Source organism: Ovis aries, chromosome 3, assembly GCF_016772045.2.
Source record: "Ovis aries strain OAR_USU_Benz2616 breed Rambouillet chromosome 3, ARS-UI_Ramb_v3.0, whole genome shotgun sequence".
Classification (NCBI taxonomy): domain Eukaryota; kingdom Metazoa; phylum Chordata; class Mammalia; order Artiodactyla; family Bovidae; genus Ovis; species Ovis aries.
In genome coordinates this window covers 43,067,002-43,091,072 of record NC_056056.1, presented here as the reverse complement: position 1 = coordinate 43,091,072, position 24,071 = coordinate 43,067,002, and the positions used below count along the sequence as shown (strand labels likewise).

At 41.5% G+C, this 24,071-nt stretch overlaps 1 protein-coding gene across 1 annotated transcript in view; it reads left to right on the top strand.

Moving 5' to 3' along the window:
- Nucleotides 1-2,913, top strand: part of ACTR2 (actin related protein 2) — a 38,571-nt gene extending 35,658 nt beyond the window's left edge. Inside the window, exon 9 of the mRNA XM_015094304.4 lies at nucleotides 1,242-2,913. Within this exon, the coding sequence (XP_014949790.1) occupies nucleotides 1,242-1,412 (171 nt within the window). The 3' untranslated portion in view covers nucleotides 1,413-2,913. The remainder of the gene's footprint in view (nucleotides 1-1,241) is intronic.
- Nucleotides 2,914-24,071: the final 21,158 nt, after the last annotated feature.

Sequence of the window (24,071 nt, the reverse complement as noted above, 5' to 3'; positions counted from 1 at the left end):
GTCTGAGGAGAAATCCTCCTCATGGGGCTCTGTAGACACCATGGACCCAGAGAGTGGTGGCTGGAATGGCCCAGAAGGGCGAGTTTCTGAGGGTCTCTGGAATGTCAGTAGTGAGAAACAGCAGCCCGTTGCAAAAGCTGCAGGGGCAGCGGTGTCCTCAAGGGCTAGCCAGGTTTCCCCAGGAGCAGGGTGGCCAGAACACAGCCCCAGGCCAGACCTGGCTGTTTGATAAAGGAAGCTTTTGGGAACGTGGCCAAGCGGACTCTTGTCGCCTAGTGTGCCACCTGTTGTCACACAGTCTCTGGCTGCCTTTAGCTGTTGCCACAGTAGACCCCGCAGAGCTTCGAGTATTTTCCCTCTGATCCCTGTAGAAGAAGTTTGCTGGCCCCTGCCTAGGAGTAAAAAAGTAACTAGAGCAGTTAGAACAATAGGTTAGCCTCAGAATTAATCAGTAAACAGGTGTTTTTCTATGTCATATATTATGATAGATCGTACAGTTCACGTATGTGACATAAAGACAGTTAAGATGACATAGTTATTTCGAGTTTTTTTGAACGATTTGTGACTTTGTAAATAAAACTGCTACTTCATTTTAAGGTTTCTCTTTCATGTGTTGACTTACCATACAGAAGGAGGTCTCTCCTTGTTAGACAGCTGAGAGTGGCTACAGAGTGCAAAGCTTTTCCCGCTTGTCTTTAATTTTGTTTACTGTGTTCATTTTTTCCAACATCATAATTTATCTTGACCATATTTGGCCTTGTTTATTCGAACATTCGTTTGAATTTGAGACAATAGAAAGTGAGCTTTGCTTATAAGAACTTAAATCTTACTTTGTTGCCTGGGACTACAATCATAAGGGCATGAGACCTTGAAGAAAGTACAAGTCTTCTTATCCCAACTCTTCACTTGATAGCTGGCTGGATGATCTGCCGGTCAGTGAGACACCTGTCACAGGCAGTGCTCCAGTACTTGGGCTTTTAGTAGGGTGACCGTGGAATTCATTGTTCATATCAGGATGGTTTTGAGAGTGATGAGGGGTGCAGTTAACGATGGGGCCACAGGTGTAAGCAGGGAGTGTTCTAAACACACTGGGATGGATTTGCGATCTCCTGACTGTGAGTTGGGTCTCTCCTACACATGTATACATCATAGGACCTTTATGAGAATTTAAGAAAAAGTCATTTTCTTAAGATAGAAAACACCATGCACGTGTGACATTTTTCTGTCTCCTCTTTCGTTAGAAATTCAAGATCCGCATTGAAGACCCGCCCCGCAGGAAGCACATGGTTTTCCTAGGAGGTGCAGTTCTAGCAGACATCATGAAGGACAAAGACAACTTCTGGATGACCCGACAGGAATACCAAGAAAAGGGTGTTCGTGTGCTGGAGAAACTCGGGGTGACGGTTCGATAAACTGTGAAGCTGGTTCCCATCACGCCCTAATGTGCTTTCTTTTTTTCCATTACTGCCAGTCTTTGAACTCATTCAGCTCCAGGACCTGGAAGAGGCCTGTCTGTCTGTGCCCTCTGACTGGAAAGGTCAGGTTTTATTCTGGTGTCTTGTGGAAGCTGTGTTAAATTTGGGTTAGTGTGGGTGACTCTGACTGTTTAATTCTGCCACTTCCCTGCGAACACAGGAGAGGGCAAGGGTCCTCTCTCTGCTGCTTTGTTTCCTCGGTAGGCATTTAGATCATTCCTGTAGGCTTCCTATTTTCACTTTACTGCTCTAATGCTGCTAGTTTTAGTCTTTAGCACACTAGGTGGTATGCCTTTATTAGCATAAGAAAAAAACTTCAACAGGAGCTTTTACATATTACTGGGGTGGGGGTGGTCAGGACTGGGTGGGCGGCTGCGGAACCCTCTGTGGAGTTTCCTCTGTAGTGTGGTGCTTTCTACAGTTACTGCTGCAGCTTTAAGTACCTTAAAGCTTCTGGTATTAACATTTTAGGGAAATGGTAGGCTCAGAACTAAACTGTTTGGGTGGGTTTTTGTGTGGAGGACAGGGGTAGTCTTTTGATATTCATTTTTTGATTTTTGAGCTTTTCTGCTCTAGGGTACGGGAGATGAACTTTATTTACAATACTTTGATTTGGCGGGTTTTCTTCTACTTTTGGTCTGCCTGGAACTGTTTCTATCTGATGTAAAAAGCAGGTGTAGTGTCCCGTTATTATGTGGTTTGGGGATTTTTTATTTGTTTTTTAAAATTAACCATGTCAGCTGGGATTAGACTCCCTAGAATCTATCAGTGGAAAAGTAACATTGAAAAAATGCTTTTGGAAATTCAAATTTCAGACAAAAAGTGCTTAAGAGCTGGTATTTTTTCTAAGTGCTTCTGTTTATACCAGAAGCATTAAGGTAACCCAGTGCCAAGTACCATTCTTAAAAAATTCTTTTATATAACCGACCAGTGCTTATTTAATAAAAACAAGTAGATACATATAAATAATTACTGGCAGTAGGTTATAATTATTGGGTTAAAAATAACATTGAAATATGGGACTTCCTGCCAGTTGGGTAATTTTCACTAATTTTCTTTTGTTGTTGGTATGTTTTGATTTAAAACCTGAAAGTGGAGTAAAATATGACTATTTAAAATGTTGGCCCCCCCAAAAATCAAGATTTAGATATGTATTTGTACTGAAAAAACTAATCATAACTACTAAATCTTAGCCATCTTAGGCTTGAAAGAAAAGTTGGTATTTTGTAAATGTTAGCAGACTTTCCTGTCAGAAAAGCATATTTATGAGTCCTGTCGGTATTGCTTGGTATCTGAAAAAAATATCAAATAGTACCCAGACTTGAATTCCTTCTAAATTGAAAAATAAAGTAATAAGAGATTGTATCACTTCTGTTAATATTATGTATTTTTTGTCTCTTTTACCTCAGTTTGAACAAATAAAAGAAGTTTGCCTGCATGCTGGACATGCTTCAGTACACATGAATAAGCCTATGAATAATGTCTGTAAGATTTTAGGGACATGGGTGTCACAGTTACTTTGGAATTCTAATATGTCCCTAAATTATGTACTTACCAATCCCCCTAGACTTTTGAATACTGAGTTGTTAAAGGACATAAATGCAGAACTAGTATCTACCAGTTGTTCATTTCAGGTAAATGGATTGACTCCTGACCTTTGATCATGATTTTAAAATATGGAGATAGAAAGCAACAAAGAATGGAATAGACTCTTAAATAAAACAATGAAGACATTTGTCCCTTGAATGTAGAATTTGGTTTTAATTTTGTAATTTTGCTATCAAACATGACCATTAAAATGTATTAATATATAGAGAGTATAACTTTTTAATTACATTTTCAAATTTTCCTATTCTAAGGTGAAATAATGCATTTAGTATAGTGATTTGAGGGTAGGGTGGGGAAATATCATTAATTGGAGTTGTCAGGTACGAGCCCTTCAGAAGTGAAAATGTTTTCTGTTTTAAAAGAGATATGATTTATAGCTCTTGAAAACCATTGTCACTTAAATTCCCAATGATGTTTAAAATTCTTTTCTTTTAAAATTAGAATTGCCAATGCCTTGACCTTCGAGAAGGGTTTCTTAGAAATAAGTCCTACATTTGAACTTTTTTCCTTAAAATGGTATTGGATGTTAGCTTTTACACAGTTCTGAGCACTGTCAACAATATCTGGAAAGTATTTTGAGAGATCAATGGAAAGTCAAACATCCTGATTTTAACATACATGCACTTCTTTTTGATTGCAGGAAAAAATCAGATTTTTCAAAGTACATTCGAATTTTTTCTTTGTTTTTCCTCTCGATAGTATTTCTCTTTGGTTTCATTTTCTTATTTTTATTCAAATCTTCATTTTTGCTAACACAGGACAGATTGACAACTTTATGCTAGTTGTTAAGCCAAGTTCAGTTCACTGTCAAATTATTTGACAAAAAAGAACTTACCTTTTGGTATGTTCTTTATTTCTGAAATGATTTTAAGTACATAAGAAAAAAATAGAATAAGAGCAAGTCATAGCTAAGGCTCTATTAGAGACATTTTTCCCTCTAGGAGACTATTTTGTCTCCTGGAAGATTTAAGGAGGCTTTGTCAGTGTTAGAAATGCTTGAGAGACCTATATGAACATGCCTCTTCTCAAGGACATTTTAGCTCACATCTGCAGACTTTTAGGCATGTTATTTTTAACAAAACAGCTAAAGACAGATGAAAATTTATTAAGCCAACTCTTTCTTTCTTTTATACTAGCCTTTGAGGCGTAGATGCAGGTATTTTTGTTTCTCCTTCTCCATGAACTTGAATGCTAGAATCTCATGGCTCCCCTTCGCTGCCAGAATTCCCAGGACGTCCTCTGGTGTCTCATATGCAGTCTCTTCCTGGTCACCTAAATTGTCATGTGACCTCTCTCCCCTTCTAACAGAGGAAGAAAATCTCAGGCCCTGTATTAGGTATCTTTGTGGATACAATGAATGTCTTGGTGCTCTTCACATTTTTTTTTCCACACACAAACTTTGACTGCAAACTTTGTACAACTGAGTGTGGTGATTACTGCTGATTTTAGAACGGAGGGTACCCAACTAAAAGTGAACCAGAAATTCAAGGATTGATTTTATCTCAATATTTAACATGCTGTCTAACCTTGGACTTGTCCAACGACCCACAGTACATGGGGTATTTGTAGGATCACTTTTTTCCTCCAGTTAAAATTTCTTGAACTATCAGAAAATTGAAAATGCTACATCCAAGGTAAGTGGAGGTGGGAGAAGGACCTGGGAAAGTGTTAAGTACTTTGTAAAGGCCAAATTACGGGCTTTTTAACCCCACCATATTGCAGTAACTTTAGCTATAGAATAAAAGTTGAATTAGGATGTAAATAAGGCAGCTCTTAGCATCAGCAGGGAATTGGTTCCAGGACACTACCCACGTGTTGTCCCCCCAAGGATACCAAAATCCAAGGCCGCCAGAGCCCCTTATATAAAACAGCATGGTATTTATGTGTAACCTACGTACATCCTCCTGTGTTCTGTAAATCATTCCTAGATTTTGTCTGATAATATAATATGAAGGCTGTGTAAACAGTTGCTAGGGCATTCAGAAAACTCAATCAAGTTTTGCTTGTTGGATTTTTCTGGATTTTTTTTTCCCTGAATATTTTCAATCTGCAATTGATTGAATCCTCAGATGTGGAACCTGTTTTTTAGAGGGCCAAATGTAAGTTCCAGTGATTTTTTTTTTTTTTTCCACATTAAACTTAACATTTTAAAAGCATCCTTAAGCATCTTGCTTTTCGTTGGTTAAATAAGATACAAAGTTAAGGAAAAAGAAGGTATTATATTTTTGTTTAAGTCATCTTCACTGTAGCAATGACAAAAAAATAAATTTTATACCTACTGTATCTCAATTTTTGTTATGTGCAGATGTAAAATATCTTAACTGGGTAAAGTGAAAGTGTTAGTCACTCAGTCTGACTCTTGGTGACCCCATGGACTGTAGCCTGTGAGGCTCCTCTGTCTATGGAATTCTCAAGGCAAGAGTATAGGAGTGCCATTCAGAAATCTTCCTGACCCAGGGATCAAACCCTGGTCTGCATTGCAGGCAGATTCTTTACCATCTGAGCCACTAGGGAAGCCCCATCTAACTGTAGGGGGAATCAAATCCTGTTTCTCTTCCCTTGGGCAGAACAGAGTTCCTGGCCTGTCTTTCTCATACCTACACTCAACTCCTGCTACCCAGTAGAGGAAAAGGGAAAGACTAGAAAGGACTCTGCAAATAATTTCCCTTGAAACAGACGAATTAGTATTTTAACAAGGCTTCCATGAACTAGAAAGGTTTGGGATGTGCAGAAACCAATCACAGGATAAGGTACAGTTTTCAAGGCTAAGGTAGACCCCTGAGAACACTGCTTTTTGCCATTAACATCAAGTTGAGCTTTTACCTGTTGAATGCTTTTTTTGTTTTATTTAAGATTAGTAAAAAGGAAACTAGTCAGCTGCTTTGTACTTCCTTGAACAGAGGTTTGAAACAGGGCCCCAACTCTCAAGAGTAAGAACTCCATGCATAAAAAAGTAATCACAAATATTCAAATATAAAGGTATTAATACCAACTAAAGGTTGACATTTTAATTTGATCTTTTTTGTTAAATGAGTACCTTGTACAGGGGTTGTTGGAATTTTTATTATAGGTCTATCCTGCACAAGAAAATTTCCTGTCTATGGGAAGTAAAATCAAAGGATTTCCTGAGTGAGAATTAGTTCTATTAACTTTTTATGTTTTCATATTTCATGCCATCTTAGTGTTTGAAGTGTAAGAAATTTGGGCCTTCATTTGTAGCTATGTGGATATCATATAATATCACTTATATATAGAATATTTTTTTAAAAAGATACAAGTGAACTTATTTACAAAACAAACAGACTCACAGACTCTGAGGACAGCTTAGGATTATAGGGGATGGGGGGAAGTGGGAGCAGGCAGGATAGATTGAGAATTTGAGATTGACATGTGCATACTGCTATGTTTAAAATAATCAATGAGGACCTACTGGATTGCACAGGGACGGCTGCTCAATATTCTGTATTAACCTAAATGGGAAAGGAATTTGAAATAGATAAGCTGTATATGTATAACTGAATTGCTTTGCTGTATGTCTGAAACTAGTACAACATTGTTAATCAATTATACTCCAATATAAAATAAAAATTAAAAAAAATTTGGGCCTTAACTGAGGTTCAAATATTGAAAATAAGTTGATAATACACATTTGACCCCTTAATATGAAATCTTCAATATACCTCCAAGTGTGTGTGTGTTTGTATATGTTTTCTTAGATCTATCTACATGTGAAAGCATCTGGCATTAGTTAAATATAATAACTATTGACAAGGAATATAGGTTTAGAACCTAAAACTATTGTCTAGGTACAATTCAAAGGATCTTAACCAGTTAGGGAAGCCGTTTTGCTTGTTTCTACGTAGCAGCTTTAATGTTTAAGTGTCCTGTAGAAAATTAAGTAGCTAGGGTGTATTTACCTAAAATTTTTAAAAACTCAAATTATTTGCCCCTCGATATCTTTCTGAAGTCAGAATCACATGGAGTATTTAAAAGTGCAGATTTCTGGGCCCCACTCTGACATACTAAATTTGACTCTGGGGTTTGAGTATTTGCTTGTTTCCCAGCTGTGCTGGTGGTTCTGAGCCCTGCCAAAGCTCTCGCTCCCCTGCTGTAGGATATTAACAGGATATTTAACTCCCCAGGGCCCACACCTGCATGCCCTTGTCCTGCTCTTCTGAAAAATTCTAGCGCTTTCCACAAACAGGTTCAGAAGTGAACAAGCCCTAGAAACCAACTGTCCTCCACCCCGCTGCCCCAAACATATCCTCAATTTAGGTGGTGATAGTATGTTTCGCTCAAAATGCAAATATTTATGGGCCGGTTAAAGCGCATTTACACATTTGTGAGAGTTAAAAGGGAGTCCAGTAACTCAAACAGATGCCTAATGAAGATTAGCAGCTCTTTGTGGTTTAAGTGGAGGGAAGGTCTGTAAGTTTGGCCTGAGTCCACTGGGGAAAACAGGCAGGCTCCTGAGAAGTGAAGAAGTCACGAGGGCAAGCTTGCTTTCCTAGGGCCCAGGTAGACAGATGTGACTTGGGTGCTGGAAGTGGTCAAATATCCAGTGCTTATTCCAAAATTACTGTTTTTAGAGATGTTTTCTCCTTAGCTTCTGACTTGCGTGGTTCCCAGCTCCCTGAACTCAAGTTAGTACAGCAGCTCGATGGATTGAAATGATTTGCAGTCGAGTCAAGGAGCCCACCTACCACAGACTTAGTTTTACTTTGAAGAAGAAATCTGTTTCAAGTTCCATGTAACTAACATACAAGGGAAGGTGGAGGCAATGTGGAGACCAGCTACACAGTCCATGGAATTCTCCAGGCCAGAATACTGGAGTGGGGAGCCTATCCCTTCTCCAGGGGATCTTCCCACCCCAGGAATCGAACCTGGGTCTCCTGTATTGCAGGCTGATTCTTCACCACCTGAGCTACCCGGGGAAGCCCTATATATAGTTGTTTCAGGTTTTGATTTTCTTTTTTTTCAAATATAAGCTCAGTTCGTTACATAATTAGGAAGTTTGTGAAATTTTAATATGTTAATTGACAGCTACTAGAAAGAGAAACAAAAACTTACCCTTGCATTTGCTCTTTTTGGTGAGAACAGTTTTAGCCAGAGATTTGAATGGAGAGGAGACAGGAGGCCGTGTAGCTATTCTCTATCAGAATTAAGTAACCAGCTACAGGTGAGTTACCATGTGCCAGAGAAACAGGTAACCAGCTGTAGGTGAGTAGGTGGTTAGTTTTCAACTCAGGAACCTTCTCTAAGGAGTTTGGTGGAGCCTCTGGGTGAGTAGGAAGTGACTTTTATCTTCTGAACCTAATTCTTACGTAGCCCATACTGGTAAGTTTTAGCCTTTTCTGTGGATGGAGAGTGTGTGGTTGATGCTGGATGCATTTTCTTGTTTGCCTGCGTATCTCATTCCTACTGTTTTCACCATGATAGTTTCTCTTAAATTTTCCATTTCACCCAAGAGCATACAGCAAATATCGTTCAACCTTTTAAGCACCATGTCTGATAGTACTGCAGCTGCTGCTAAGTCACGTCAGTCGTGTCCGATTCTTTGCAACCCCGTAGACGGCAGCCCACCAGGCTCCGCCGTCCCTGGTAATGACTGCTATCAGTACATTTTCTTGGGACGTAAAAACTGATTGCAAAATTACAAGGTTCCCCAAAGCAGAGTGCTTGCTGTTCACAATGTGGATTTGCTATTTGCCTTTTCTTGAACACAAGTGGAGGCGGTGCTTGGAAAACAGTCTTATGACTTTATGCTACTATTCTTTTAAAATGGTGTGACAATTTCATGGTTGTCTTTTTAAGTTTTGAATAAGTCTATTCTCAAAAAGTTGGCTGAAAATTATCTTTCTTTTCCATTTTATATATGTAGCATCCTTAGACCTTAAACATGTTTCTGTTCATCCCATTCAAAAGAAGCCAAGATTTGTGGTGTCAGCCAATGGAACTCTGCAAGGTCTTTTTAAAAAAATAAAGTCTTCCTTGAGCATTCTAAATGAAAGTTCTGTTTTGTTGCATTTGTGGATCTTTTGAACAAATATATGACAGGAAAGATTTATGTAATGAAATTCCCATGTGTTTAGAGTCTAGAGAGGTTTAGATTTATGGCCCTCCCACCCCCATGTCGGCCGTCAAATCGTTGAGACTGGAAATTTTTTGAATACGGTCCCAATCACAAAAAAACCTTTGCTGTTCCCACATTCTGTGAAGTGACACCTTAAACTCTTAGAACTCAAGCTTTATTAACTGCCAAACGAAACTAAATGCTGCTTCACTAGCTGATTTTATTCAAAAGCTGGGGCATTTCCCCACTCAATTTTAGTACAGTAATTACTTCCAAGAATATATCCTGTTTTCTTCAGGCTCGCAGCTTGTCTGTCTGCTGGAACAATTAGTTGTGAAGCAGACAGGGAAAGAGTTACATCTGCAGAAGGTAGGACAGGGTTAGGAGACGAAGAGGAGATAAGCCCCTCGTTTTAACTCACAGCTGCCCACCCTGCAAGGAGAGGGCTGGCCAAGAACATCCATGCTGATTTACAAGGAGAAATGAGGAAACCTATTACCCAGATCTCCTGGATTTGTGACAGTGTCTGTGTAAAATGATTCCATTCAGACCAAGAGAGAATTCCAAGTCTCCGAGGTGTTCCCTTCCCCTCCTAGCCTTTCTGGCGACATTCAGGCTGGTGCTTCTCAAACTTTTGGGTGCCTGAGAACCTCCTGGGGAGCTAATGATGGTGCAGATACCTGGCCCTCCTTGCAGAAACTGAGGTCACCCTCTCAGAAGGGCACATTTGCACTTGGAAAAACATGAATCAGAAACCTTGGAAGTTTTGTCCAGAATTAAGCTACACCCTCAATGATAAAAATCTGGGCATTTTTTTCCCCCAAAGCTTTCATTTAATTGGGAGTTTTCTAACAATGAAGATAAGGGCTGTCCAGTCTAGAACTTCACCAACAGGGACTTTTGGATTCCTGATTAATTTCTGTCTTTCTCCCCCCTACTATATGCCTAGAGAAACTCGGCTTCCTTTATTATTACACCTTAATTTTACTTACAAAAGAAAGTGTTGCCAGTCTCATCTGTTTCAAGTGCCATTTGTTTGAAATCCCTTTTGGAAAAGGATCATGGTTTGAGGCCTTTCAGAGAACAAGAATACATCTTTTAAATTTGGGGGCCACACTGTGCGGAATGCAGGATTTTAGTTCCCCTACCAGGGATTGGACCTCTGCCTCCTGCATTGGAAGCATGGAGTCTTAGCCACTCGACCACCAGGGAAGTCTAAGAATGTATCTTGCCTAAGTGTCGTTTGAACTTTTAAAGTTCTTTGGCTTTCTGTGAGCTGAGCCAACAGGGGTCTTCAGGCCCTGCATTCATTAATAGAGTCACACAGGAAGCATTAGCAACAAGGATGAAGTGGCGACACAAAACTGTAATGGTCATCACCCATCATCCTTTCCTCAGCGCACACTAGGAACCAGGTGCGGTCCCTCGGGTTCTTTCAGCATTCTCTTGTAATTTAAGTCAGATTTATTACCTTCACTTTGTAGATAGGAAAACAGATAACAGATAAAGTCACCGGAACAGGAGCTCAGAGCTAGGAAACTCAGAGGTAGAGGTGAACCCAAGCATCTATCTGACTGCACGACCTTGGCTTCACCACCACCCTGCAGCAGTTCCACGTGATGGTCATCAAGTCTGTCTGTCTCTCCAAGCCTTGATGACCCCACCCCTCAGAGACCTTGGGAAAAAGCACTTGTCTCTTGTGTGCCTTTATTTAACCCAGGCCGATGAGTAAAGTGCCCCAGCCCGGACGGAGTGGTTGACATCCCAAGTGCCATTTAAAAAGCGCTTTGATATGAAGTGCTCCGTAAGAACTTGTTCTTCTGTTTATAGCAAACCATTCCCATGAAGAAAATTAAGTGGCTACTGGGAGTGAACAAGTGAGTGAGTGGTCGGCTGGGCAAAGGCATTTAGATCCAGAGGGGCTTGTCACACACACTTTGAGGATTTATCAAGCTCAAACTTTTTTGTGGGGTGTGGGAAGGGGGGTAGTCTTTGCCTAGCAGGTGTTCATTCTGGCCCTGAATTTAGATCAGAACTTGACAAATTCATCCATGGAGTTTTCAAAATTTCCACTCCCAACAGGAAGGCAAGAAATGGAAAGAATGTCAGTCATTATGGTTAGCAGTGGCCCCTGGAATCCAAATGGCCCTTGAAAAGAACACTTGGGGAGGGGAAACATTCAAATCACTTAAATCTGCTGAGAACTTGCCCTGTGTGGAATGCTCGGGAGCGTGGCGAGTGCGTGAGCAAGCTCTCAGAGTGACTGTCATCCATGGGGGAACGACCATGGGAGGCCAGCCGTCTGTGGAGGCTAAACCATAGAAGAGATATTGCCTTCTGGAGACCGTGACCCTGCTCCCATTCAGGGCTGCTGTGTTGCTCCCTGCATTCAAGGATGTCTCCCAGAGATCTCTGCAGGACTGTTTAAGATGGCCATTGCTGTTTTCATCCCCCTTTGGCCAGGAGCAGAGGGAGGAGTCTGGCTCTCCGTGGCTGCTGCAGGAGGGCGTGATTAGTGGTTCGCCTATCTCTAAAAGCCCTGGGGAGCCAGGGGTAGGAAGGAAGGAAGGAAGTTGTGTAGGATAAACAAAACAAAGCAAAACCAAAAAAAGCTGCAGGCAGAGTATTTCAGATGTGTAAGGATCTGTAGTTCACATACTCATGGGACAGTTGAGGGTTAGGACCTGGGTTAAATGTTTTCATATGAAATGGAAATACCAGGAAAAAAGCAATGGAGAGGGTGGAGGGCCTGGCTTGGTTTAAAGAGATCCTGGAAACAGATTCCTCTTATACTTCTGAATCTTTAGATGCATCAAGTACTAGACAAAAATTGTTTACAAGTGTATCTAGCAGGTTTTACCACAAGGCCATTTATATTGCCAGTCTGCCTTCAGTTTTCCATGACAGGATGAAATATACATTATTTGATTTAGTTGAAAATAACTGATCACTTAAAAAAAAAACTATGGTTTAAAATGAGTGAATATATGAATAAAAAGTATGAAATGATCTCTCAAGTGCTCATCAAAACCCATTCCAAATGAAGCAGTCTCCAGCAGAAACTTAGAGGAAGGGGACTGTTGCCTGGTGACCTTTACAGTTCAGTACTTTTCTAATCAAAGATTCTTCCGGATTGATGCTGTGGGCAACGCGTCAGAGATGGGTTTTTTTTTGACATCTTAACATCGAAAGATTTGGGTAGAACCAAATAAACACCTTTAAAAAGTAGGAGTGGTGGGCATTTTCATAGGCTACTAAATTATCTCAATATAAAGGGTGCCAAGGATTATTAAGCCAAATGGTATGTTGCAATTGCAAATATCAGCCTAGTGCAGCTGTTCTGGTGAGAGGCTTGAGGGCCAGCTCGCATGGGAGCCAAAGTTTTTGCAAGTTCTGTACTTGTATATGTGTTGAATTAATTTGAAGATCTGTCAAGTTGATAGTGAACCAAAACAAGAAAACAACCAAAATCAACTCCTGACAATGTTTGTTTCAGTTTGTGCAACGTATGCACATTTGAAAGTTCCGATGTACTGACTTTGTAGGAAACATCTTTCTTCCTCACTGGATAGCATTCTTTTACCCTGTGTTAGTTACAGTCATTTAATCGTAAAGTTTGCATGTAAGGTTAGGAGTCTCATTGTTGAAAACCCTCGAGCAGCATTTCCTACATCAAACAGTGGAGGACATAAAGAAACTTCCCAAGGCATTCAAGAGAACTTGAAAGGAACTACGTGTCTGCAGGTGTCATCCTTTCTTCCCTTTTTAAGTAGCCCTCAAAACAGGTCTGAAGAGCCAGTGACATTTAAATTCACTTGTATTTGCATGAAACTCGCTGAGTTTTGAATTGGAAGAAGTCAAGTGTTCTGCAAGGGCTCTAACCTGGGTGAGAGACAGCATAGGGTATTTCCCTAAGAGTATTTGGTGAAACCCAAGTCCCCACAGGATACCTTACGGGCCAGGTGTTATGTGTGGTCCAGCAAGTTAGGGCAGCACTGCCTGAGCCTCCTTTGCAGCATATTAGAGTCTCAGGGAAGTCTCACAGGAAGGAAATGGGGGCGGACTTTTATCTACCCAGTGCAAAGTGCCTCTCGTAATCATTGCCTCCTTCCTCTTACCTCCTCTCTCTGGCCCCCCATCAATTAATGCAATGCAAGGCGCAGTCTGGAAAACCCTGGTCATGGCCAGTAGCAGCAATAGTTTAGTCACTCAGTCGTCTCCTACTCTTTGTGAGCCCAAGGACTGTGGCCTGCCGGGCTCCTCTGTCCATGAAATTCTCCAGGCGAGAATACTGGAGTGGGTTGCCGTTTCCTTCTCCGGAGGCTCTTCCTGACCCAAGGATCAAACCTGTGTCTCGGGCATTGTGGGCAGATTCTTTACCGACTGAGCTACTGGGGAAGCAGCACAGACACAGTAGTTGTAGCCAAACCCCGCCTTTCTGGGCCCCTTCTTCTCATCTGGAAGCAACAGATTTCCAGGTGCTTGAAACAGTTATTATTTCCAGTCTCCTCAAAAAGTTCACTTTAAGATTTGAGGAGTTTCCAGATTTTATTGTTCATATTCAAAATAAGCCTTGGAAGGCCAGAACAAGAGACAGAAGGCAGTGCGTGCAGAAGCAGGCACAGTAGACTCGTGCGCGTGAAGAAAACCTAGCAGCTGGGCACTTTCCCTGGGTTGACTGTTGCCTCTTTGGAGCTGTATCCGGGGATGTTGGTCATGATGCTTGTGGCCACCAAGCATCTTAGGAACTCTCTTCCCATATTTAGTGGCTTTTCTACATTGTAAGTGCTGCCTGCTTGAGACAGAGGTCACTAATGCCTCCCAGCCTTTCTTGCAGGGAGGGTCTGTCTTTCAGACACTCCTTAGTAAGCAGACCCCAGAGGAATAGTTTTTTGCCCAGGGGGTTGGATGCAGCACAGGACTGCACCAGAGCAACTCAAGGCACCTGGTATCTAGGGCCCAGGGTCATAGATGTGGGCAGCAGAGGCTGTGTTTGGAAGGGGAGGTGGCAGAGGTCCCCTTAGTAATTGAGTGAGCTCCCAAGTATCCCTTAGTAATTTCTTTTCTGCTTAAACCATCCAGGGCAGGTTATGTTGTTTGCAGTTAAGACCCTAACTAATATACGTATATACAGGCGTGCTTAGTTGTTCAGTCATGTCTTACTCTTTATGACCCCAGGGACTGTAGCCCACCAGGCTTCTCTGTCCATGGAATTTTCCAAGCAAAGGATAGCGGAGTGGGTTGCCATTTCCTCCTCCAGCGAATCTTCTGGACCCAGGGGTTGAACCCACGTCTCCTGCATTGGCAGGTGGATTCCTTACCACTGAGCCACTTGAGAAGCCCGTAGTATAGGTACTCCCTGCCCCAAGTGGCCAGGATGCAATTCTGTCTTATACTTTGCACTGAAGGACATGGAGGTATTTCCGAAACAGTTCAGTAGAATAGAATGTGTTTAGTTTTTCAAATGTCCTTTGCAAGAGCTCTGTATACCATGCAGAATAGAGGCTGGCTCAGAATTTGTCAAACTAAAGATGGCTTTCTTTTTCAAGTGAGAGCCTCCACTCAGTCCTCTTCCATCTGGTAGAGTGAGCATCCTACTTAAGATTCTCATAGGAACGGAAGGTCAGAAGGAGAGCAGAGAGTGTACTCAGCTACGTCCTGCTGAGTTTGTATTTTTCACCCTACTAATATGATGAGAGTAATAAAATCCCAAATAAATTTCCAGGAAATGTGGAGGAATTTATAAATGAATGTAAAGTAAGACAAGTTCATAGTAGGGTTTTCCCCCTTTCCTAGAAAAGCTGTGAGTCGAGTAAGGAGGCAGATGGTGAAGGATCAGAATTTTATTTGTGTCTCCTCTGAAATTAAGCAGAAGTATTAGAAACTAAGAATGCCACACTGCAAAATATTTTCCTTGATGTCAGGGGACTGTAGAATTATTTAATCAAATAAAACCAAAGATTCAAAATTCGTTCTCTATTATATAGGCTTAGCTCTCTGCTGGCTACCATAAGAAATATTGTTGTTCAGTCACTAAGTTGAGTCTAACTCTTTGTGACCTCCATGGACTGTAGACACCAGGCTCCTCTGTCCTCTATCTCTGGGGAGTTTGCTAAAATTCATGTCCTTTGAGTGCTATCTAACCATCTCATCCTCTGCCGCTCCCTTCTCTTTTTGCCTTCAATCTTTCCCAGCATCAGGGTCTTTTCCAATGAGTCAGCTCTTCACATCAGGTGGCCAAAGTATTGGAGCTTCCACATCAGCCCTTCCTTGAATATTCAGGGTTGATTTCCTTTAGGATTGACTGGTTAGATCTTGCAATACAAGGAACCCTCAAGAGTCTTCTTTAGCACCACAACCAAAAGCACTGTGGCAATATTTACTTTTTTCTGAACGATTTGAGAGGCATCATGCCCTTTATCTCTTAATCTCTCAGTGTGTATTTCCTAAGAACAGGATATTCTCTTACAGAGCCACTGTACGGCAATCAAACTCAAGAAATCTAACACTGTTATAGTAATTTTTTTCTCTTCTACACTCCATATTTCAGTTTTGTCAACCCACCCAACAAACTTTCAGAGCATGTCCCCCACCCCAGCGCAGAATCAAATCCCGCACCACCCACAGCATTTAGATGTCTGTCTCTCGTTTCTTTACTCTGGAACCGTTCCTCAGCTTTGACATGGACACTGAAATGTCTGAAGAACAGAAGCCAGTGATTTTCTACAATGTTCCTCAATTCGGGTTCATCAGATGTTTCCTTGTGACTAGGTTCAAGTTGTGTAACCTTGGCCAAGTGACATAAGTCATTTTGGGTGATGCCCATCTGCTACGGCTCCTTTTGTTCACCTGATCAATGCGTGGGCAGGCTTCTCTATTGCAGAGTGACCATTTTTGCCTTTTAAGCAATAAGCAGTCTGTGGGGCGATATACTTTGTCTTCTAAGGGACTGGGACACGGCACTGATGGAGGAGGCTGCAGAGGGCAATTTTGAGAAGTGGCTTAAATTCTGACTGCCATTCACTAGCCGTGTGACATTGGGCAAATCAACTAACCTTTCAGGTCCACCCTTCCTCATCTGTAGAATGGAGTAAAACTATTTCCCTTCCAGCGTCATTAAGAAGATAAATATGTACAGTGCTTGGCGCTCAGGAGACCTTGCACAAACTTTAGTGCGCTTCTCATTTCCTACCTCCACCTTTTAAAGATTACTGTAGAGCAGGTGGTTTGTTGATCCCACTCTTGTTTCCAGTGCTATGAAGGGGCATCAAGGACCAGCAAGTCATACAGTGCGATGCCTGTGAAGAGGCAGGAAACACCTTGCTATAGAGGCCCAATGGGAAATGTTGGCGATGTCTTTGGAAATGCCAGGAGCAGGGAGTGGAAGGGAAAGGAAAATGAAGTTGCTCAGTCATGTCTGACTCTTTGCAGCTCCATGGACTGTAGCCTACCAGGCTCCTCCGTCAATGGACTTTTCCAGGCAAGAGTGCTGGCGTGGGTTGCCATTCCTTTCTCCAGGGGATCTTCCCAACCCAGGGATTGAACCCAGGTCTCTAGCACTGCAGGCAGATGCTTTACCCTCTGAGTCATCAGGGAAGCCTCTGAAGCTGATATTGGTTCCCAAGTGAAGTGAAAGTCACTCAGTCATGTCCGACTCTTTGTGACCCCATGGACTGTATAGTCTATGGAATTCTCCAGGCCAAGAATACTGGAGTGAGTAGTCTTTCCCTTCTCCAGGGGATCTTCTCAACCCAGGGATCCACTGCAGGGGGTGGAGGCAGCAACGAAGCTGCTGTCTTGAGCTTGCGGTCACACTTGGCTGGAGGGGTGGCTGTCAGGGAAAGGGCCAATGGGTCTCAGGTTATGGGACTGACTTGGGCTCTAGGACTGCAACTCTGCAACCTCAAGGACCAAGGGTTCACTGCACACCCAGACCAGAATCTGTGCTGCCCCTACCCCAGCTCCATCCCCAGGAAAACCAACTGTCTCCTCTCAGCCTTCATCTCCTTATCTGTAGGATGAGGGGTTTGACCAGATCTGTTGCTCTCTGTCCAGGTTGGATATTAGAACCAGGAGGGAAATGTTAAGAAAATGCCAGTTCCTGGGCCTATTCCTAGACCAATGAAATCAGAACCCAGACACATTGGACTTTTTCAAAAGTTCCCAGGTGATTCCACTGTAAGCCAAATCTGAGAACCACAGGCCTCAATAATCTCACATGTTCTTCCTTGCCTTCAGCATCTAGGAGTCGTGAATAGAATATTCAGAGGAAATGAATTTTCTGGTGAACTTAAAATTCATCACCTAAAATTCATTTCTTGTTTCTATTCCTTCTTTTGCAAATATTTCTAAAGTGGATAAGTCTAAGTAATTGTGAAGATCCTTCTTACCTTGATGAGTCTATGGCTACTTGAGAAGGATATTCTGAAAAACTGGAGTTTTCTGGTTAACTTAGAATTGCACCAAAAATTTCTATTCATTTTTTAAACCCTTTCGAAGTGTACAGTTTCCTGCCTAGGGAAGCAGGGACAATAACTTCCTGACATGGGGCTACTGCCTGCCCTTTCCCTAGCCAAGGCAGACATTACTAATTGATGATACCTCCAATGTGCCTTAAAGGTCCTTCTCAAACTTAGGCAGCCACAAACAATCAATTTGCTGACTTGAGATGACACTTGTCTGCCATTCTGGGTATGGTGAATTTAGCTCAACATTTCTTTCATAATGGGGTATCTTTCAGGGCTGCAAAGGTCACTTTCCAAATAGTCCTTCTTCCATTCCAATTCTTCCAAGTACATACGACTATTGAACAGGTAATGTAGGGGGCTGTGCTGAGGGTATACTGTGCCCACTCAAAAAACTTTGGGTATAAACACATACAAATTTTTATAAAAGTATGCTTTGCTGCTATTTACTTCTCTTTTTCTCTTTTTAAATTGAAATGTAGTTGATTTATAATGTATTACTTTCTGACATACAGCAAATTGAATAAGATATATTCTTTTTCAGATTCTTTTCCGTTATGGTTTATTACAGGATATTGAATATAGTTCTTTGTGCTATACAGTAGGACCTTGTTGTTTTTCTGTTTTATAAATTTGCATTTGCTTATTTCAAGCTTCTAATTTATCCCACCGACACCAATTTCCCCTTTGGTAAATATAAGTTAGATTTCTATGTCGGTGCATTTATTTCTATTTTGTAAATAATTTCATTTGTATCATATTTTAGATTCTACATATAAGTGCTATCACATGATATTTGTCTTTCTTGGTCTGACTTACTTTACTTAGCATGATAATCTATGGGTTCATCCATGTTGCTGCAAATGGCATGATTTCATTCTCTCTTATGGCTGAGTAATATTCCATTATATATCATCAATATATGGAATATATCGTATTCCATTATATATCATCTTCTTTATGTACTTACATGTCTGGACATTTATGTTGCTTTCATGTCTTGGCTATTGTGAATAGTGCTGCAATGAACATTGTGGTGTTTCTTTTAGAATTACAGTTTTTGTCTTTTCTAGATATCCAGGAGTGGGGTTGCTGGATCATCTGGTAACTTAATTTTTAGTTTTTTAAGGAACCTCCATACTGTTCTTAATAGTGGCTACAACAATTTACATTCCTACCAACAGTGAAAGAGGATTCTCTTTTCTCCATACCTTCTCCAGCATTTATTATTTGTACACTTTTTAATGAAGGCTATTCTTGTTTGGTGTGAGGTGATATCTCTCTATAGTTTTGATTTGCATTTGGTGGTGAAGTTGCTCAGTCATGCCCCACTCTTTGCGACCCCATGGACTGTAGCCTATCAGGCTCCTCCGTCCATGGGATTTTCCAGGCCAGAATACTGGAGTGGGTTGCTATTGCCTTCTCCAGGGCATCTTCCCAACCCAGGAATCGAACCCCGTCTCCCACATTGTAGGTAGATGCTTTTACCATCTGAGCCACCAGGGAAGATTTGCATTTATCTAATAAAAGACGCTTACTCCTTAGAAGGAAAGTTATGACCAACTTAGATAGCATATTAAAAAGCAGAGACATTACTTTGCCAACAAAGGTCTGTCTAGCTATGGTTTTTCCAGTAGTCATGTATGGGTGTGAGAGTTGGACTGTGAAGAAAGGTGAGCACTGAAGAATTGATGCTTTTGAATTGTGATGTTGGAGAAGACTCTTGAGAGTCCCTTGGACTGCAAGGAGATCCAACCAGTCCATTCTAAAGGAGATCAGTCCTGGGTGTTCTTTGGAAGGAATGATGCTAAAGCTGAAACTCCAGTACTTTGGCCACCTCATGCGAAGAGTTGACTCATTGGAAAAGACTCTGATGCTGGGAGGGATTGAGGGCAGGAGGAGAAGGGGACGACAGAGAATGAGATGGCTGGATGGCATCACTGACTCGACGGACGTGAGTTGTTGATGGACAGGGAGGCCTGCGTGCTGCAGTTCATGGGGTCGCAAAGAGTCGGACATGACTGAGTGACTGAAATGAACTGAACTGAATTGAACTGAATAATTAACAATGTTGAGCACTTTTTCAAGTGGCTATTTGCCATCCATATGTCTTCTTTGGAGAAATGTCTATTTAGATCTACTACCCTTTTTATAATTGGGTTGTTTGGTTTATTTTGTTATTGAGTTGTATGATCTATTTGTACATTTTGGGAATTAAGCCCTTGTTGGTTGCATTATTTGCAAATATTTTCCCTCAGTCTGTAGGTTGTCTTTTCATTCTGTTTATGGTTTCCTTTGCTGTGCAAAAAGCTTATACGTGTGATTAGGTCTCATGGTTGGGAAGATTCCCTGGAGAAGGAAGTGGCAACCCACTTCAGTACTCTTGCCTAGAAAATCCCATGGTCAGAGGGGCCTGGTAGGCTACATTGCATGAGGTTGCAAAGAGTCAGACATCACTGAGCAACTTCACTTTCTTTCTTGTTTATTTTTGCTCTTATTTCTATTGCTTTGGGAAACTGACCTAAGAAAACATTGGTATGATTTACGTTAATGTTTTTGCCTATGTCTCTTCTGGTAACTTTATGGTGTCGTGTCTTATATTTAAGTCTTTAAGACATTTTGAGTTTATTTTTGTGTATGGTGTTAGAGTGTGTTCTAACTTCACTGATTTACATGCAGCTGTCCAGCTTTCCCAAAAGCACTTGCCAAAGAGACTGTCTTTTCTCCACTGTGTATTCTTGCCTCCTTTTTTGAAAATGAATTGACCATAGGTATAAGTTTGCCATTTTACTTAAATTGAATACAGAGAACACAGTTCTGGGGAAATGGTATAACAAATAGAGTAAGAGCCAGGGTTCAAATTCTCATTCTGCCACTCGTTAGTCAGGTCACTTTGGCCCAGTTACCAAACCTCTCCTCTATAAGATGTGGCTAATAACAGGATTCACCTCAATAGGGCTATTGTGAAGCTTGAATGAAGTAGCAAAACTAACACATCCAGGGTCTGACATACAGGGAACACTCAACAAATGTTACCCATTTACCTTTGTTAGTACCATTCATGGAGGGTTTCAATGAGTGAGTCATGATTAATAAAAATTGTATAGAAGTATTATAGGTAGTAAAGATATTAGCAGTGGAGATAATAGAAGTACCCATGTTACGTCCCCAACACTAGCTGGTGGGAAGGACGTGTGAATCTGTGTCCATGAAGTGGATGCTTGTCGGTGAGGTCTTGGGTGGCAGTGATCCACATCTGGGATGTGGTTTCATAAGCCTGGGATAATCAGCAGAAGCTGTGTTGCTCCAAAGGTGGCATTTTTGGAAACTGGTGGATGTAGTCTTTGGCTGACTGCCCATTGGCATCTGGGGATGAGGAGGAAGCTGGGTGTCCTGCAGTATTTGGGAGAGTCTCATACAAGAATTGTTTCACGTCCTACGTGACTTTTGAATATTCTCCCATATTAAACACTGCAAAGGTAAATCAGCAATACATAGAACATGATAATTCTGAAAATAAGTTCTAAAAAGTTACTGAAAAGCCCAGTAATTTAGAAGACCATTCCACAGAGAGAAACTCAAATGGAAGCAAGACCTTGTCTGGCAATGATGGTGCAACTTACGCTGTACAGGTTGCTGACTCCATGCACTAAGCTTTTCTCTTTTTTTTTTAGATTTTCAGTATTTTTTAAATTGGTTAATTTTTGGCTGTGTTGGGTCAGGGTCCCTTGGACTGCAAGGAGATCCAACCAGTCCATTCTGAAGGAGATCATCCCTGGGATTTCTTTGGAAGAAATGATGCTAAGGCTGAAGCTCCAGTACTTTGGCCACCTCATGCAAAGAGTTGACTCATTGGAGAAGACTCTGATGCTGGGAGGGATTAGGGGCAGGAGGAGAAGGGGACGACAGAGGATGAGATGGCTGGATGGCATCAGGGACTAGATGGACGTGAGTCTGAGTGAACTCCGGGAGTTGGTGATGGACAGGGAGGCCTGGCGTGCTGCGATTCATGGGGTCGCAAAGAGTCGGACACGACTGAGCGACTGAACTGAACTGAATTGGGTCTTCATTGCTTTTCTCTAGTTGCGGTGGGTGGGGGCTACTCTTTGGCTGTGATGCACAGGCTTCTCACTGCAGTGCCTTCTCCTGTTGCTGAGCACAGGCTCTAGGGCACAAGGGCTTCAGCAGTGGTGGCCTGTGGGCCCAGTAGTTGCAGATCCCGGACTCTAGAGTGTGGGCTTAATAGTTACAGTGCACAGGCTTTGTTGCTCGATGGCATGTGGGGTTTTCCCTGACCAGGGCTTGAACCTGGGACTGCTGCATTTGCAGGCAAATTCTTTACCACTGAGCCACCAGGGAAGGTCTCTTTTTTCTTCTAATTTAATTTAAAAAATTTAAAAATAAGTTGGTATTTATTTGGCTGCCTTGTATCTTCATTGTATCATGTGAGGTCTTCTATTGTGGCATGCAAACTCTCTAGTTACGATGTGTGGGCTTAGTTGCTCTGTAGCATGAGATCTCGGTTCCCCAACTAGCGATCAAACCTACGTCCCTTGCATTGCAAGGCTAATTCTTAATCCTTGGACCACCAGGGAAGGCCCCGCATTAAGCGTTTTTAACTACAATTTTTCTGAAGAGGGTTTCAATGCAGTAAGGCAGTACTGTGCAGTGAAATGAACTGAAACATGTAACAGTGATTTGAGATTTCTTTGAAAAGACCTCGAACCAGATAGAAATTAGCAGACTCGTGAAATGAAGCTCATGAATTTCATTGTTGTTTTGAAAATATTGTTATAATATTGCCATATATATATACACGTATGTATACACACACACACATAGGTACACGATAAGAAATCTAGGTTGTAAGAATTTCACTTTCAAATTACTTTTCAGTTGGTCTATTCTTCGTCAACATCATTCTGATTCCTTCCCCAGAGGTCTTCCTATCACTTGGCCTTTTTTCAGTCCATCCTCTCATGGGATACAACCCCAAGTTCTTGTTAAATACTAGAGATTCCATCACTATAGTGATATCCCTAGTCATGAGGTAGGGAACCACTCTGATGCTGTACTGATAAAATAAGTCCCAGCTCATTTATGACTGAGTCTATAGCTGATCTTAGTATACTGTCTCCATTTTTAATTATAGTTATTTTATTCTTCCACTTATATACAGTTAAGTGTTCTCTATTATTACATAGCCTAACAATCATTTTCCTTCTAATGTCCATTGATACCACTACCATTACATTTTCCTATTTTTCTTACAGAAAGAACTTATGATCTTCTTCAGTTCAGCTCAGTTCAGTCGCTCAGTCGTGTCCGACTCTTTGCGACCCCATGAATCGCAACACGCCAGGCCTCCCTGTCCATCACCATCTCCCGGAGTTCACTCAGACTCACGTCCATCTAGTCCCTGATGCCATCCAGCCATCTCATCCTCTGTCGTCCCCTTCTCCTCCTGCCCCTAATCCCTCCCAGCATCAGACTCTTTTCCAATGAGTCAACTCTTACTTCTCTTAAATCCAAACCCCTTCACTATCACTAGGTACGAGAAAATGGCTGCTTTACTGTGTGCCCCAGTATAGCCATACTTGAGCATGTATATCTTGAAATATGTATTACTTGATTATACATTATCACCTGTTTATATTTTATATCTTTTATATCTTGATGGAAGATGACTTTCCCCTCAGGGGACACTTGGCAATATCTGGAGAGTTTTTGGTTGTCATGATTGGGGGTAGAAGGCTGGGATGCTGCTGAACAGCTACAAGTGTGCATGATAGTACTTCAAGAGTTACATGACCCCGTGTCAGTAATTCTCACATTAAAAACTGTGTTAAAGTTAGGGTATTGCATTAATATTTTTTTAATGTGTATAGTTGGCTTATGGACTTTACTGGTGGCTCAGTGGTAAAGAACCTGCCTGCTAATGCAGAAGATGTGGGTTCGATCCCTGGGTTGGGAAGATACCCTGGAGAAAGGAATGGCCACCTGCTCCAGTATTCTTGCCTGGGAAACCCCACGGACAGAGGAACCTGGCAGGCTGCAGTCCATGGGGTTGCAAAAGAGTTGGATATGACTTAGAGACTAAAGAACAACAACAGTTGGCTTATATAATCCATGAATTTCATTTGGGATACTAAAAGGAATTTACAAAATATTTGTTAAACAAGCACTAAGCCACTGACCTAAATAAAAAAAGTAGTAATCTAGGTAGACTTTGGATTTCCCATGTCCACCATTGCCCTTGAATTAGTTATGTAAATAATAAATGACTTTGAAAAGTTTTCTGTCCCTTAATCACATGTGGAAGCCAGAGGTCAAATGTGAAACTCTAGTGTGTCTAAATGGCTGAGCACCCACCCCCTAGCTGTGTTCCTCAAGGGACTGTCACCAAGCACCTGGCCATTTCCTCATGTCAGGAAACGTTAGTTCAGTACT